Source organism: Schistocerca cancellata, chromosome 1, assembly GCF_023864275.1.
Source record: "Schistocerca cancellata isolate TAMUIC-IGC-003103 chromosome 1, iqSchCanc2.1, whole genome shotgun sequence".
NCBI lineage: Eukaryota > Metazoa > Arthropoda > Insecta > Orthoptera > Acrididae > Schistocerca > Schistocerca cancellata.
This window is the reverse complement of record NC_064626.1, coordinates 610,511,156-610,527,407: the sequence shown is the minus strand read 5'-3', so window position 1 is coordinate 610,527,407 and position 16,252 is coordinate 610,511,156. Positions and strand designations below refer to the sequence as shown.

The following is a 16,252-nucleotide window of genomic DNA, read 5'->3' as shown; positions in this document are numbered from 1 at the left end:
GTACATACAGTAAGCAGCAGATTCCAGGAAAAACATGTATTTTGAATTTTCCATATATTAAATTGTGCATTTGATCTCTGATCCATATTAACATAGATAACTGGGAGTTTACTATGTAGTCATTTCTTGTATTTAAGTCAGTTGTTTCCTCTTGCTCTACAGTGTTCTCTTTATTTATTCTTGAATTATGTTTATCATCTAACTCAAACTTGTGCTTAGTGAGTTTCAATATTTTTTCACCTTGTATAGTCTTATGTCATATTAGCTATCGTCACAGGAGTTCTTTCATTAACCATTTCTGTTTCTTGTTGTGTTTTGGAGACAACTTTGTAATTTCTGAATGTTTACATTGTTACTATGGTAATAATAAAAAATTATAATATTGAATATTAATTTCCTATGTTGTTGTTCTGTTTCTTTAATGTGAAGTTTGTGTTTTTTGTATTAACAGGGAGGGTACTGTCTGAAATCCTTAGCGGAAGGTGCTGCACTTACTTTGCGATGCTTGCTTGGAGATCCTTGCCCACCGCTACCAAGTCTTCCTGCTCCAAGTGACAGGTGTGATATTATAAAAATAAATACTAGGTTTTCTGCTACACATTGTTTGAGGCACAACATTGATAACTGTTAGGTACTACTAAGCAGTAACTTAATGTGTGGGAGAAGGCATTAAAATGCAGTACAGTGTTTTTTTTTTTTTTAATTTTTAACAGGCATTTTACAAATTAATGTTATGAAAATTTGAAATACTTAGTAAGATGAAATTTTCTGATTGAGAAAATTCACTCATTTGAAGTAAATGAAACCTTTTTGTTTATAACTTGTATTGCATCTATAGTGGTTACTACATGCATTAACATACACAGCACAGCCTGAAGGAGGCAGTGTAGTGCCTCAGACACTGGCATAGTAGTATTTCGATCCACAGAAATGTCTTCAGGCAACTATTTGGATTGTTAACTCTCAGTGTAGAACTTAAAAACATTTTACTAGTATCCTGTCAGTCCATCCCATGCTTTAGGGTATTCCTAAAAAATTCAGGAAAAAATTAATGGTACTTACTCACACTACACCACAGTGACTAACACCTTCATGTACACTTGTTCATTTGATGTTGTATATCATGCAAATATCAGTGTGAGGGAGGTATTAGACTGCACCTCCACTCTCTCTCTCTCTCTCTCTCTCTCTCTCTCTCTCTCTCTCTCTAGTGTAGTTTGAAATGATGATCAGAATTTGCATTCTGTGGATGCTGCACTGTTAAGTATAATGAGGAGATGTTGTTTTCATATACGAATATATGTTTGTCTTCTGCCATTTTCCAGCAAACCTTATCCATACAAGGACAACCAGTTCCTTTGTTACCAAGATATATAGCTACTCTAATCTTTCACTTTGAGTATCACAGCAGCTATAGTTTTGAGAGAGTGGATTTACATACTTTAATCTGCTGCATGTTGTTATGTTTGTTGAGGCAGTTATATGTAAATTTAATTTTATTGGCTTCATTAATGATTGTTTTCCAGAAGCTATTTGTATGCATTGGAACACACAGAATATTTTGGTACAATAGGCACTTCCATTTAGCATGCATGCATCACTTTCCCATCATTTCTGTTGTATGTTCTTCTAATACTAAACAACTGTCCTATGCCATTCTACTAACTCAGACAGTGCACTGAGTAAGACATTAGAGTTGCAGTTTAAAGGACTAGTGTTTCCCTGAGCATTCAGACTTACATGCCATGGCTAACATAATGATACTGGAGTGTTTATTAGTGGTTGATGACTGCTGTATTTAGCTAGTGTGGCAATGTTTTGACTGCTTGAGCAAAATCTGTTCTATACCTGGTACTCCATACAGCTACACCTAACACTGCCACTTTAACACTTGCTTATTAGATTGGTGTAGGTACTCAGCCTTCCAACTCAACTGATTTACTTCAGGGTCAAGCTATGCTATGTCCTGTTCTTTCCCAGTATCGAACTTCTTTCTTCCATGCAGATTTCTTTAAGTGAAATGCCTTCCATTGTATGAGAGCTCCTTCATTCCTCCTTGTGCCATGGGGATTAAAAATGCTCTCCAGTAGTTAGACTCCACACATGTTTAGAGTAATACTTTCCCACAGTATACGGTCCAATCCTTACAACTAATTGCGATCATACACATCTTTACTCGGAGCACTGTATTTGATGTACATGATACATACCCTTCCATGAATGATCATTACATATCCCTCACAAAGAGAAAATTACTATATACATACATACATGCATCTACATCAGCACTCTGAAAATCAAATTTAAGTGCCTTGCAGAAGGTTCATCAAACCACCTTCACAATTCTCTATTATTCCAATCTCGTATAGTGCATGGAAAGAATGAACACCTATATCTTTCCATATGAACTCTGATTTCCCTTATTTTATCATGGTGATCGTTTCTCCCTATGTAGATCGGTGTCAACAAGTTATTTTTGGATTCGGAGGAGAAAGTTGGTGATTGGAATTTTGTGAGAAGATTTCGCAGCAATGAAAAATGCCTTTGTTTTAATGATGTCCACCCCAAATCCTGTATCATTTCAGTGTCACTCTCTCCTCTATTTCCAATAATACAAAATGTGCTTCCCTTCTTTGAACTTTTTCAGTGTACTCCATCAACCCTATCTGGTAAGGATCCCACAACACGTAGCAGTAGTCTGAAAGAGGACGGACAAGTGTTGTGTAGGCAGTCTCCTTAGTAGATTTGTTACATTGTCTAAGTGTGCTGCCAATAAAACACAGTCTTCGGTTAGCCTTCCCAACAGCATTTTCTATATGTTCCTTCCAATATAAGTTGTTCGTAATTCTAATTCCTAGGTATTTAGTTGAATTTACGGCCTTTAGATTTGATTGCTTTACCGTGTAGCCGAAGTATATTGTTTAGCACTCATATGGATAACCTCACAATTTTCGTTATTTAGGATCGATTGTCAATTTTCGCACCACACAGATACCTTTTCTAAATTGTTTTGCAATTTGTTTTGACCTTCTTATGGCTTTATTAGTCAATAAATGACAGCGTCATCTGCAAACAACCTAAGATGACTGCTCAGATTGTCTCCCAATTTTTTTTTTTTTAAAGATAGGGATAGCAAAGGTCCTATAACACTATCTTGGGGAATGCCAGAAATCACTTCTTTCTTACTTGGAGACTTTCTGTTAATTGTTACGAACTGTGACCTCTCCAACAGAAAATCATGAATCTAGTCACATAACTGAGATGATATTCCATAAGCACACAATTTCACTACAAGCTGCATGTGTGGTACAGTGTCAGAAGCCTTCCGGAAATCAGAAATACGGAATCAATCTGAAATCCGTTGTCAATAGCACATAACAGTAAAGAGCTAGTTGTGTTTCACAAGAACAATGTTTTCTAAATCCATGTTGACTGTGTGTCAATATACTGTTTTGTTCGAGGTAATTCATAATGTTCAAACACAATATATTTTCCAAAATCGTACTGCATATCGACGTTAATGATATGGGCCTGTAACTTAGTGGATTACTCCTACTACCTTTCTTGAATATTGGTGTGACCTGTGCAACTTTACTGTCTTTGTATATGATTGTTAAGTATGGAACTGTTGAACCAGTATAATCTGAAAGGAACCTAATTGGTATACAGTCTGGACCAGAGTTGCTTTTATTAAGTGATTAAAGTTGCTTCACTACTCCGAGGATATTTACTTCCACTTTATGTTGGCAGCTGTTTGTGCATCAAATTCTGGAATATTTACTTAGTCTTCTTTTGTGAAGGCATTTTGGAAGGCTGTGTTTAGTAACTCTGCTTTTGCTGTGCTGTCTTTGATAGTATCTCCATTGCTATTGTGCAGAGAAGGCATTGATTGTGTCTTGTTGCTACCATACTTCATTTTTGACCAGAATCTCTTTGGATTTTCTGCCATGTTTAGAGACAAAGTTTCGCTGTGGAAACTTTTATAAGCATCTCACATTGAAGTCCGGGCTAAATTTCAAGCTTCTGTAATAGATTGACAATCCTGGGGATTTTGCATCTGTTTAAATTTGGCATGTTTGTGGTGTTGTTTCTGCAACAGTGTACCAAGGAGGATCAGCTCTGTCGTTTGTTAATTTATTTGGTATACATCTCTTAATTGCTGCCACTACTATTTCTTTGAATTCGAGCCACATCTGGTCTACACTTACATCATTAATTTGGAATGAGTGGAGATTGTCTCTCAGGAAGAGGTCAAGTGGAATGTTTATCTGATTTTTTGAATAGGTATATTTTTCATTTATTTGTGGAGGATTGGGGGTTACAGTATTTAATCTCGATATGACAACAGTCTGTTTGCTAATCCCTGTATCCGGTTTGTTGCTCGGTGTTAACTCAGGATTAATTCTTGCTAAGAGGTCAAGGATGTTTTCACAACCGTTTATTATTTGCATGTGCTCATGAACTAACTGCTCGAAATAATTTTCAGGGAATGCATTTAGCACAATTTCGGATGATGTTTTATGTGTATCTCCAGAGTTAAATGTGTATTTTCATCAACATATTAGAGGGTAAATTAGTCACCACCGGCTATAATCGTATGAGTCTGGTACGTGTTTGAAATCAAACTGAAGTTTTCTTTGAATCTTATAGCAGTTGTATCATCTGAATTGGGAGATCGATAAAAGGATCCAATTATTATTTTATTCTGATTGCTAACAATGACCTTTGCCCATACCAACTGACAGAAACAATCTACTTCAATTTCTCGATGAGATACTAACAGCAGCAAACATGCCACTGCCAACTGTGTTTAGCCTATCCTTTTGGAACACTGTTAGGTCTTTGCCAAAATTTTGGGTTAGCTTGTCTCTGGTTTTAGCCAGCTTTCAGTGCCTATAACGATTTGAGCATCAGTGCTTTCTATTAGTGCTTGGAGCTCTGGTACTTTCCCAAAACACCTATGAAAATTTACAACTGTTATAAAGATGGTTCCTGTATCGAAGTTCTTCCTGCGTTTGGCCTGCACCCTTTGTAATTGAAGCCCTTTTTGTGTTTTCCTGAGACCCTCTAACCTAAAAAACTGCCCAACCGACACCACATAGCCCCTGCTGCAACCCGTGTAGCCACCTCCTGCGTGTAGTGGGCTCCTGACCTATTCAGTGGAACCCGAAACTCAACCACCCTTTGGTGCAAGTCGAGGGATCTCCAGCCTGTGCAGTCGCAGAACCGTCTGAGCCTCTGATTCAGACCCTCCACTCGACTCTGTACCAGAGGTCTGCAAACGGTTCTGTCGACTATGCTGCAAGTGGTCAGCTCAGTTTTCATCTTGCAGGCAAGACTGTTAGCCTGTACCACTTCTGTTAGTGCTTGATGCCAGAGAGAATCTCTTCTGATCCAAAGTGACACACACCATTGGTACTGACGTGAGCCACCACCTGCACTTGGCTGCACCCTGTGCTGTTAATGGCATCTGGGAGGACCTGTTCCATGTCTGGAATGACTCCACCCTTTATTCTCCTATTGGCAGCCATGTCCCTAAGGGGCCCCATAACACACCTAACGTTGGAGCTCCTAGCCACCAATAATCCCACCTTCTGTGATTGTATGGATCTTGCAAGGTGAGAGGTTTCCTCGGAAACAGGAAAGACGACGGCATCTGGCTCAGTGACAGTGTCAATCACTGGAACCTGTTTGTCAGGCTAATCGGGAAGGCCTTACGTGTGCGGTCCCCTGGGAAGTCTTTTGCTACCTGCTATGCCCCGGGACAATCTTCCATTCGACCACGTGTGAGAGGTCAACCTCAACATGAGCAGTAAGAGGGCTGGCCACTGGTGAAGACCGATCGGAGGACTTGGACATGCTGGATGTCTGTTGGATCCCCACGGCTGACCCACAATAGTGGTGTCCATCCACAACAGCCTCAAGCTGTGTAACTGAAGCCATCATAGCCTGGAGCTGAGAGTGAAGTGTCACCAACTCTGCTTGCATCCACACACAATGATCACAGTCACTATCTATACTGAAGACCAAACATCTTTGAATCAGAATTTTCATTAATTTAGTTGTTTTAGATTTAATAGCTCCTCAACTTGGCTATCATACAGACATTGAATGAACCATAATTACATTGCTTTCTTTGAAAGCACTTTCAGGTCTTAATCATTAATTCCACTAATTTGTATTTTTGCCTTTGGAGGAAGCACATAGTCTGGTCATGTAAATGATGTCGACAGTGGCTCGTCTATGAATTTACCTTGCATTATTTCGATGGGAGATAAACCAGTAGTTACATGTGGAAGTTCATCAAGTATTACTGGGAGTACTGGTATTTTCTGTGCCCAAGTTGTATGTCTGTTCGATCAGTATGTTCTACATAAAGTACCAATTTATTTCACTATACATTCACAAGGGCTACTTCGCTGGTGATATTTTGAGAAAGCAATTTGTCTAACATTTTTTCCATGCTAAAAACTCTTTAAAGGCTGTATTCACAAACTGTAGGCCACTGTCTGTCAGCAATTTACTTGGCCTTCCTATCTCCAAGAAACAGTCCTGGACATCGAAGTGTCATCTCTGTGTTGGCTTGCTTACCAGGATAGAATTTAACTTATTTAGACCAACACCTAGGACATATATATAAGTTACCCCCATTTCCCCTTTACTAATTGGTAATTGGCCAAAGGAGTTAGAAGCTGTGAGGTCATGTAAGCCTTAAGGTACTCTTGGACATAACTTGTATGTTATCACTTGATTATTGTCTTTCATCTTCTAGCAAGTTTCAGATATACGTAGTGCACACAGTATGTTCATTCTTATCAGGTGTAGAAGTATGAAATGCAGGTTTTTTTGTCTAAAAAAACATGTTAATTTCTGAAGGCTGATAAATAGCGCTTTATTCAAAGTATGCTCCTTTCATTTTTTATACATTTTTCCCACATTTTGGACAATTTGTTGTGAATACCACACCAGTAAAGATTTTCCATGTTTGTTGCAAACCATTCATTGAGCCATTTTTTCACATCTTCGTATGAACCAAAGCACTGCTGAGCAAGTGCGTGACCTATTTATCCAAACAAATGGTAATTGCAAGGAGCCAAGTCTGGAAAGTAAGCCGCATGGGGTAGAACTTCCCACCCAACTGCTTGCAACGTGTTGCGAACCAGTTTTGCCATGTGTGAAGGAGCATTGTCTTGAAGAAAAATTACTTTGTGTAATCTTTTTCAGTATTGAGGCCTTTTTTCAAGCAGTGAAGTCTTCAGGTCTGTCAATTGTTGTTAGTAAAGTTTACTTTTAACCGTTTTCCCAGGTTATAACAGCTCATAATAGATGATGTCCCTCTGGTCCCACCAAACACAGAGAATCGTCTTTCTCCCAAAGCAATTCAGTCTTGCGGTCAATGTGGATGGTGTGCTTGGGATTCTCAAAATAAATCCACTTTTCATCCCCTCTAACTGTACGATGCAAATATGACTTCTGTATGTACCTAATGAGCAAAATCTCACGTGTTTGTGCACTTTTCCATTTGCCTGTTGTTAGACTCATGTCGTACCCATCTACAGGTCTTTCGAATCGTTCCCATCTTTCGTAGCCAATTGGAAATAGCTCGTTGACTAACATCCAATTGTTTTTGTGTTTGTGAATCATCTTTGTTCAACAATGCTTCCAATTCCACACCTTAGTACCTTTTTTTTTTTTGCGTGATTTCTATGTTCCTTGTTTGCAACATCGAAGTCACCATTTTTGAAGCATCGAAACCATTGTTCATACTTAATCTTGCAATGGAGCACGTTTACCAGGAGTTCTTCTAAGTAATTAGTTAAATTCAGCTGCAGTTTTCTTCAAATGAAAACAAAAAAATAATGCTGTCCATGAATTCTTGCTTCGATATAAATTTTGACATATTCAAAACAACATAACACTATGCACAAAGTTCTCCAAATCACTTGTGCACATCTGTCACTTGTTGACACATCCACGAGGATCTCCTCAACACGGATCTATGGAACGAAAAACTAATCTAATCTAATCTCATTTTTCTGTAATTCAGGCAGCAGATCAGATTCCTAAGCTTTCTTCATAATTAGTTCTTGCAGTGTGCTTTGTGTCTCCAAAGTGTTCTCTAAATCCATCACGGTGCTCGTTGCTACAAGGTGGATGTTAATTTTTTTTCATATGGACCTACACTTAGTTGGACATGTCCTGAATCATGACCAGTACTCCCCATCTTTGTTGTTTGGATTTACTATTCTGACATTTATTTACATGACAGTAATTAACCTCTTATAGAAAAAAAAAATCCCTCTTTCCAAATTTTCAACAATCAACAGCAGTTCATTCATGGTAGACCAACCTCTTTATAAAATTTCCTTCCTTACATAGTACGGCAAATGCCTGACCAATACCTTTGCTAGAAGTATTTTGTCTACTGAATTTCCTAAATATATCTAAAAAGAAAGATGATGAGACTTACCAAACAAAAGCGCTGGCAGGTCGATAGACACACAGACAAACACAAACAAACACACAAAATTCAAGCTTTCGCAACAAACGGTTGCTTCGTCAGGAAAGAGGGAAGGAGAGGGAAAGACGAAAGGATGTGGGTTTTAAGGGACAGGGTAAGGAGTCATTCCAATCCCGGGAGCGGAAAGACTTACCTTAGGGGGAGTGCGAGTGTATACCTGTCCTTTTTTCCCCTAAGGTAAGTCTTTCCGCTCCCGGGATTGGAATGACTCCTTACCCTCTCCCTTAAAACCCACATCCTTTCGTCTTTCCCTCTCCTTCCCTCTTTCCTGACGAAGCAACCGTTTGTTGCGAAAGCTTGAATTTTGTGTGTTTATTTGTGTTTGACTGTGTGTCTATCGACCTGCCAGCGCTTTTGTTTGGTAAGTCTCATCATCTTTCTTTTTAGATATATTTTTTCCACGTGGAATGTTTCCCTCTATTATATTCATATCATGAATTTCCTAAATATATATAAAAACAAAGATGCTGTAACTTACCAAACGAAAGCATTGGTATGTTGATAGAGACAATAAACACACACACACACACACACACACACACACACACACACACACACACACACACACACACACACACACACATTTCAAGCTTTCGCAACCCAAGGTTGCTTCATCAGTAAATCGGGAAAGACAAAAGGATGTGGGTTTTAAGGGAGAGGGTAAGGAGTCATTCCAATCCTGGGAGCGGAAAGACTTACCTTAGGGGGAAAAAGGACAGGTATACACTCGCGCGCGCGCGCACACACACACACATATCTATCCGCACATTTATATATTTTTCCCACGTGGAATGTTTCCCTCTATTATATGAATATCAAGAATTACCTAAATACTTAGATCTTGTTAGATGCCATTCGATATACATTTTGAAATTACCCCATGAACTGTTAAAATGTTTCAGGCCCAGTAATTCTAGCATCAGTTTCTGTTGTATTGTTTTAGACCAACATTTATGCTTTGAATTTCTCCTGAAAATTGTCTCATGAGGTAAATGCTTGCATGTCGATGTTTCCCCATTCAGCAGCATCCCCAAGCAAATAACTCAAAACGAAATCTGTCTTTCTAGAGTCTTCCAATTTTGGTAGCAATGACCTGGAATACGTTGGATGTGCTTCCACATCTGGTATAACTTTGGAAAGTTTATAAAAGTTCATTCCCGTTTCCCAATTGCAATTTCTCTTACAGTGCTGTTGCATTGAAAGATTCACCTTTAACTTGACTTTCTGTTAATTTCCTTCTATTTTTTGCGAATTTATCCCATTTGTGGCATTAGTAGCTTCGTCTCTGGAAAGCTGCCCGTTTTCTAAAGTGCATAAAATCTCCTGAAATTTCTAATCTAACAATGCTTGTATTTTTTCCCCCAAACATGAGTGTATGTTGTGCGAATATATGGTATCTCCATTGTCTCTTCTCTGCTCAAAAGTATCCATGCGTTTTGAACATCAGATATCTGATCTTTTACCAACTCACATTCTGTTTCTGAAAGTTACTTAAACTGTCTACTTTCATACACAAATCTTTAATATGTTCGTGTCTCTTCCAGAACTAAGTAACTTTGTTTCAAGACTTCGGTGTGTATTTCTTCCCTTAACAAGTTGAGTCTTGTCTTAAACACGCCTTTAACGCTTCATGAGTGTCTTTAATCTGAGTTTCTAATTCTTGTCGCAGTTTGTTTTGGTTTTCCATTACTTGCTCATGAGCGTCTTCAACCTGATTTCGTAAGTGTATCTATGTGTCTTCCAGTTTTTGTACTAATGTTTCCACAATTTCCTTGTTATCACCGATGTACACAAACTAACAAATATTACCAAATCACGATACCACATCACACCACACCACACCACACCACAGCACACGACACCCACAAAAGCAATTTTGAAGTGAAATGCTGGTGTAGCTCACCATAATTGTACTGTGTACTGGTGATGGTATGGTTGTTACTGATTGTGTGATGACTAAGCATTGCTTTAGACTGCATGCTGATGTTGTGATGGTGTAGACTACATGCTGACGGATCAGTCGTCGATGGCTGCATGCTATTCCGATGTTGCTGGCTGCGTGCTCGCTTTGGGTGGGTCATCAGTAGCTGTGTTTTTTGTTGGCTTAGATGGACGCTCTTTGCCCAGGTGCATTGATGTTGTTGCTTATGCTCCTTGTTGTCCTTGGCAATGCGTCTTCTCTTTACTGATTTATTATGGAATTTCTTCTTTTCAGTCTGTTTTGTATATGCCACTTTCCACCTATAGCCATAGGGTTGCCACATGGAGTGTTTCTTAGTGTCTGCTGTATTTAGCTAGGAGTGGTGATGTCTTAACTGTTTAAGCAATGTCTTTTCTAGACCTATTACTCCATACAACTACACCTAACATCAGTGCCTTAACACTCCTTTATTAGATTGGAGTAGATATTCAGCCGTATATCTCTAGTGATGTGCTTCAGTGTCCAACTATGCTGTGTTATGTTCTTCCTTGGCATCAAACTTTTTTCTTCCATGCAGATTTTTATAAGTGAAGTGGCTATAAAACAAAACACTGCCTCTTTACTTAAGTAAAGTAATAGTTTGATTCAGTTAACTCTGTATATTGCTACAAACTTTCACAAAATGATACACGTTACATAGGAACCAACTAATATTACTGTCTCAGACTCCTCGTTAACTTTCGATGGATAGTATATGATCACAATCGCTTATTGTTTGTATACATAATATTTGTCTTCCTTGGTGCTGGAAATCTTCCACGATACCAGAGCTCCTTCATTCCTCCTTGTTCCACGGAGATTACAAATGCTCTCCAGTGGGTAGGCTCCTTGCCTTTTGAGTAATAATTTCTCACAGTATATGGTCCAATCCTTCCAAACTAATTGCGATCACACACATCTTTACTCTGAGCTCTATATTTCACATATGTGGTATGCGTCCTTCCATTAACGCATGCATGCATTTGTCATTTTCTCATCTTTTCTGATATTAGTCTGCGAGAGTATTGTACATTCAACTAATACTATATAACCTTCCCGTACCAGTCTACTAACCCAGATAATGCACTGGTTACGTCATTAGACTTGCACTTTGAAGGAATAATGTTCCCCTGAGCATTCAGACTTACGTGCCATGGCTAACCTAATTATACTAGCTTTGGTGGAGTTGGGTCCAGAGGAAGTATTTTGTGCCATTCTGTATCATCTTGTCTAGGTCTCGTTGTTTGACCATCAAGGAGTCCATTTAAATTTTATGTGAATGTTCCAACATGTCTGTGATGATCATCAGTAAAGCTTGATGTTCACTGAAGCAGTATGGCTAAGAAGTAGTCATTTGTTTCACTCCATGTGTGACTGCACAGAATGAATGTGAATTTCTGGTGGCATTGAGTTGCTATATCTCAGGCAATATTTTGTTGATAGAAATGAAATTTGGCTATCTTGTACAACGTCATGTGTTCTCTCAGGAATAATAATGAAAATGTTTGACAAGCCATATTCAGCCATAAAATTTTAGGCAAAATTCCTCGGAAAAATTGATGTCTGAAAAAGTTTCAAGGTTTGGCTTCTTATATCTCAGGGACTAAAGATGTGTCAAACATGAAACATAGCATGTAGTAACCTAACAATGCAGCAGTCTCAAATATAAAGTACCACTTATGTAACACTTTTCAATACTCAATAAATTAAGTGCAAATTTGAAGAGTTGTAACAAGGTCAAAAATGCATTTTCAACATGGTATTGAGAGAGAGAGAGAGAGAGAGAGAGAGAGAGAGAGAGAGAGAGAGAGAATGTTCTATAAAACTTTAAAAACTGTTCTCGATAGAAAGTCCCTGGTTTTAATTAAAAAAAAAAAGTGTATTTGAGTATCCAACATTGCTAACAATGCTGGGAAATATGGATCAAAGTTGAGTGTGAAAATTGTGGTATGCAAAAATGTAAGCTTTCTACTGGTACTCTTACACCTTGCAGAGTAAACACATGTTGAACATGAAACTTAATATGCAATTGGTCGGTAGTGCAGGAATCTGGAATACAAAATTTTGTTCACATACTGTTTTCCAATAAACTACATATTCATCAAAAAGATTGTGATTTTTGTGAAGAGGGGAAATATGGTCTATTCAACACTCCCTTTTCAAATGTTGTTTTCTATTAAAGCTTCAAAACCAGTCTCATTCGAAACCGGGTGTTTAGCCTCCACCCCCAAACAGTTGGTGTAATTTCCAACATGGGCTGTCAGTACTACATAAATTGAGGAAAAGTAGGTGGAAAACTTGTATTGTGAATAAACTTGTAACTTTCTCTTCTTATTTGTGTGAGAAACATGAAAGTTTAGACACAACATCTTACAACATACTACTTTCAAAATTTGTGCAAAATCATTTCAGACTTGATTTTTGTAAAAAGTACAGAAATGGATTGATTTCAGTTTGCTTTTAGAAAATCTGTTTTCCATAACTGATTTTAAATTAATCACAGTTGGAAAGAGCATGTGCCAGCAGTACCGGAAAATGAGACAGATTTGAGGGAATGTACCACGGCAACAGGCTACATTGCAGCAACCTGTTGTCCATGTTTCGTTGCATGTGGTGTTTATTATTAAACTGACAAATAATGTCTTACTATATTGAATTGGTCTATGGTGACATTGTCACTGTAGTGGTCAGTCTGAAAATAGGGCTTTAAGGTCATCTCACTGCCTTTCAGCATCGACAGTTTTTTTAATGGTGATAGTTTCAAATGTTTGTAAAAATTAAAAAAAAAATTGGGGAACTCTATTTTTAGTCTAGAATGTGATGGAGTAATTGTCAAAAGAAAATCCTCTACATCTACGTGATTACTCTGCTATTCACAATAAATTGCCTGGCAGAGGGTTCAATGAAACACCTTCAAGCTGTCTCTCTACTGTTCCACTCTCGAACAGCATACAGGAAAAACAAGCACTTAAATTTTTCTGTGCAAGCCCTGATTTCTCTTATTTTATCGTGATTATCATTTCTCCCCATGTAGGTGGGTGCCAACAGAATGTTTTCGCAATCGGAGGAGGAAACTGGTGGTTGAAATTTCTTGAGAAGATCCCATCGCAATGGAAAAGTCTTTGCTTTAATGATTGCCACTCCAGTTCATGTTTCATGTCTGTGGCACAATCTCCCCTACTTCGCGATAATACAAAATGATCTGCCCTTCTTTGTACTTTCTCGACGTCATCTGTCAGTCCGATTTGATACGGATCCCATACCGCACAGCAGTACTCCAGAACAGGACAGACAAACATGGTGTAAGCAGTCTCTTTAGTAGACCTGTTGCACCTTCTAAGTGTTCTGCCAGTGAATCACAGTCTTTGGTTGGCTCTACCCACAACGTTATCTATGTGATCATTTCAGTTTAGGTTATTTGTAATTGTAATCCCTAAGTATTTAGTTGAATTTACAGCCTTCAGATTTGTGTGACTTATCAGGTAATTGAAATTTAGCGGATTTCTTTTATTACTCATGTGAATAACTCCACACTTTACTTTATTCAGGGTCAGTTGCCACTTTTCGCACCATACTGATATCTTATCTGAATAATTTTGCAATTCATTTTGGTCATCTGATGACTTTACAAGATGGTAAATGACAGCATCATCTGCAAACAATCTTAAGACAGCTACTGAGATTGTCTCCTATGTCGTTAATATAGATCAGAAACAACAGAGGGCCTATAACACTTCCTTGGGGCCATTCCGTGCCAAGTGGTCTAATATCGAGAAATGTTCCCACATGACCATCATGGATTGTGATGAAATTTTGTATGAACATTCACACATGTTCTCAATGAACACTGGTAAAGCTTCAGTTTCAGAAATTCAATGCTTGCAGAGATATAGTCACTTGTTTCAAACCATAGCACAGCTTCCAATAGTGCATCCTTGAATTTTCAGCAAATTTGAGATGAGATACCTCTGTAAGTATTTGCATGAAAGAAACGAAACTTGGCCATCTTATACAACTTGTAGAGCTCTTTAAAGTAAAATATTAAGAAAAGGATTTCTGAGCAATTTTCATATAGATAATTTGAAGCAAAGTTGGACGAAAAAATAGCTGTTTAAAAAAAATGTGAACTTTAGTTTTTTATATCTCCAAAAGTAATTGTGGGATGTACATGAAACTTAACACACCATAACTCACCAACACAAGGTCTTAGAATATGAAATTTCGTTCTCCTATTGCTTTCCATTATTTCACAAATCTAGGGTGAAGTTGACGATTTTTCAAAAGGTGCTAACAATGGGTATTTTTAGTCAAATTTTTCAAAAAAGTGTTTTCTCCAAACTCTTCTAAACTATGGTCATTAGGAAGAGCATATTCTAAACTGTCTAGAAAAGTGGATTTGGTTTTGCAATGCAAGCATATAAGGCCCTAAAAAGTAGCATAATCAAAGAGGCGCACTGGAAGTTTGAACACATTTTTCTGGCACTCAAATTATACCTGAAATCTTTTGTATGTATGTATGTATGTATTTTTGAGCTTTTCCTCATTACAGAGGCTTATCTCCAACATAATAATTTACTTGGAAATTACAATACAAACAATAAACGTTCGTAAACTATACTCTTAAAATATTTCTCCATGTGTTTCGATCTTGCGTGTCCTCGTCCTCTGCGCCCATTCTCCTCATTGTGTGCTGTACATTTTGGAGCCAGGTGGTCACAGGTCGTCCTCTTCTTCTTCTCCCCTCCGGTTCCCACTCCAGTATCAATTTTGGTATTCTGGCTTCCTCCATTCGTCGTACATGCCCGTACCACTGTAATTTCTTCCTATCCATTACGTCATCTATTCTTTCTTTTATTTCCATTCTCCTTATTACTTCGGTGTTCCTTATCTTTTATTATGCCTAATAAATGTTTATTAGTGCCTTGAATAATTGAAATAAAAAGATCTGGTAAATAGGCAATGAGACTGTCAGAAAAACTTGAAAACTATGAGAAGTAGCCCTTCTGCTTTTATCATAAGTGTTCATCTGCATAAAACTCTTCTCATTTGGGAAAAGAGAGAGAGAGAGAGAGAGAGAGAGAGAGAGAGAGAGAGAGAGAGAGAGAGAGATAGAGAGAGAGAGAGAGATCATAAAGAATTCAATGAATAATAGCTTCATATTCTTTTATACTTTTCAAAATTGTAAATATCGACAAGTGGAAAATGAAGACCCGATTTTTGGATTCAATTGTATAAAACATTTTTCCAAAAAAGAATCGGTTTGCTTGAATCATGCATCAAGTGATGTAAATTTTCTAATAAATATTGCAGAGATTTTAATACCTAGGTGTTGTAATCTGTGATTTTTGTCTTAAAGTTATTAGGGAAAATGTGAAATTGGTTGGTTAAACATCTAAAGAGATTTAATTTTGTATTTAGTCACACTTAAATGTAGCCTACTACCTTGGTAAATATGTAACCACTAGTTTCACAGAGAAAATTAACTGTTTATAGAAAATATAATGACGACAATTACTTTAACAATCAGATTGTTTCATTATTGTGAGCCTTGTTTGAACAATCAGTATTTCAGTGGTGTGTTTGCAGCATAGTGAGTGGGTTCTCTAGACTGAGTGTGGCTTGTTAAGTGATTCGTAAGACCATCAAAGTTTGTAATCCAATTTACAAAAAAATGTTTTGATTGTGTCTTTTATAGCATATATCTCTGTTTAAATTTTTTCATTGGTATTATACATTGTGTATAATTTCGTTCAGTAGCAATTTGTCTGAAA

The 16,252-nt window shown here is 37.7% G+C and overlaps 1 protein-coding gene across 6 annotated transcripts in view; it reads left to right on the top strand.

Moving 5' to 3' along the window:
• The window catches only part of LOC126182569 (histone deacetylase 6), a 325,057-nt gene that overhangs the window by 148,349 nt on the left and 160,456 nt on the right, over positions 1 to 16,252 (top strand). For all 6 annotated transcript variants that reach the window (XM_049924862.1, XM_049924864.1, XM_049924861.1 and 3 more), the window contains one exon: positions 452 to 558. In XM_049924862.1, the coding sequence (XP_049780819.1) occupies positions 452 to 558 (107 nt within the window). The remainder of the gene's footprint in view (positions 1 to 451; positions 559 to 16,252) is intronic.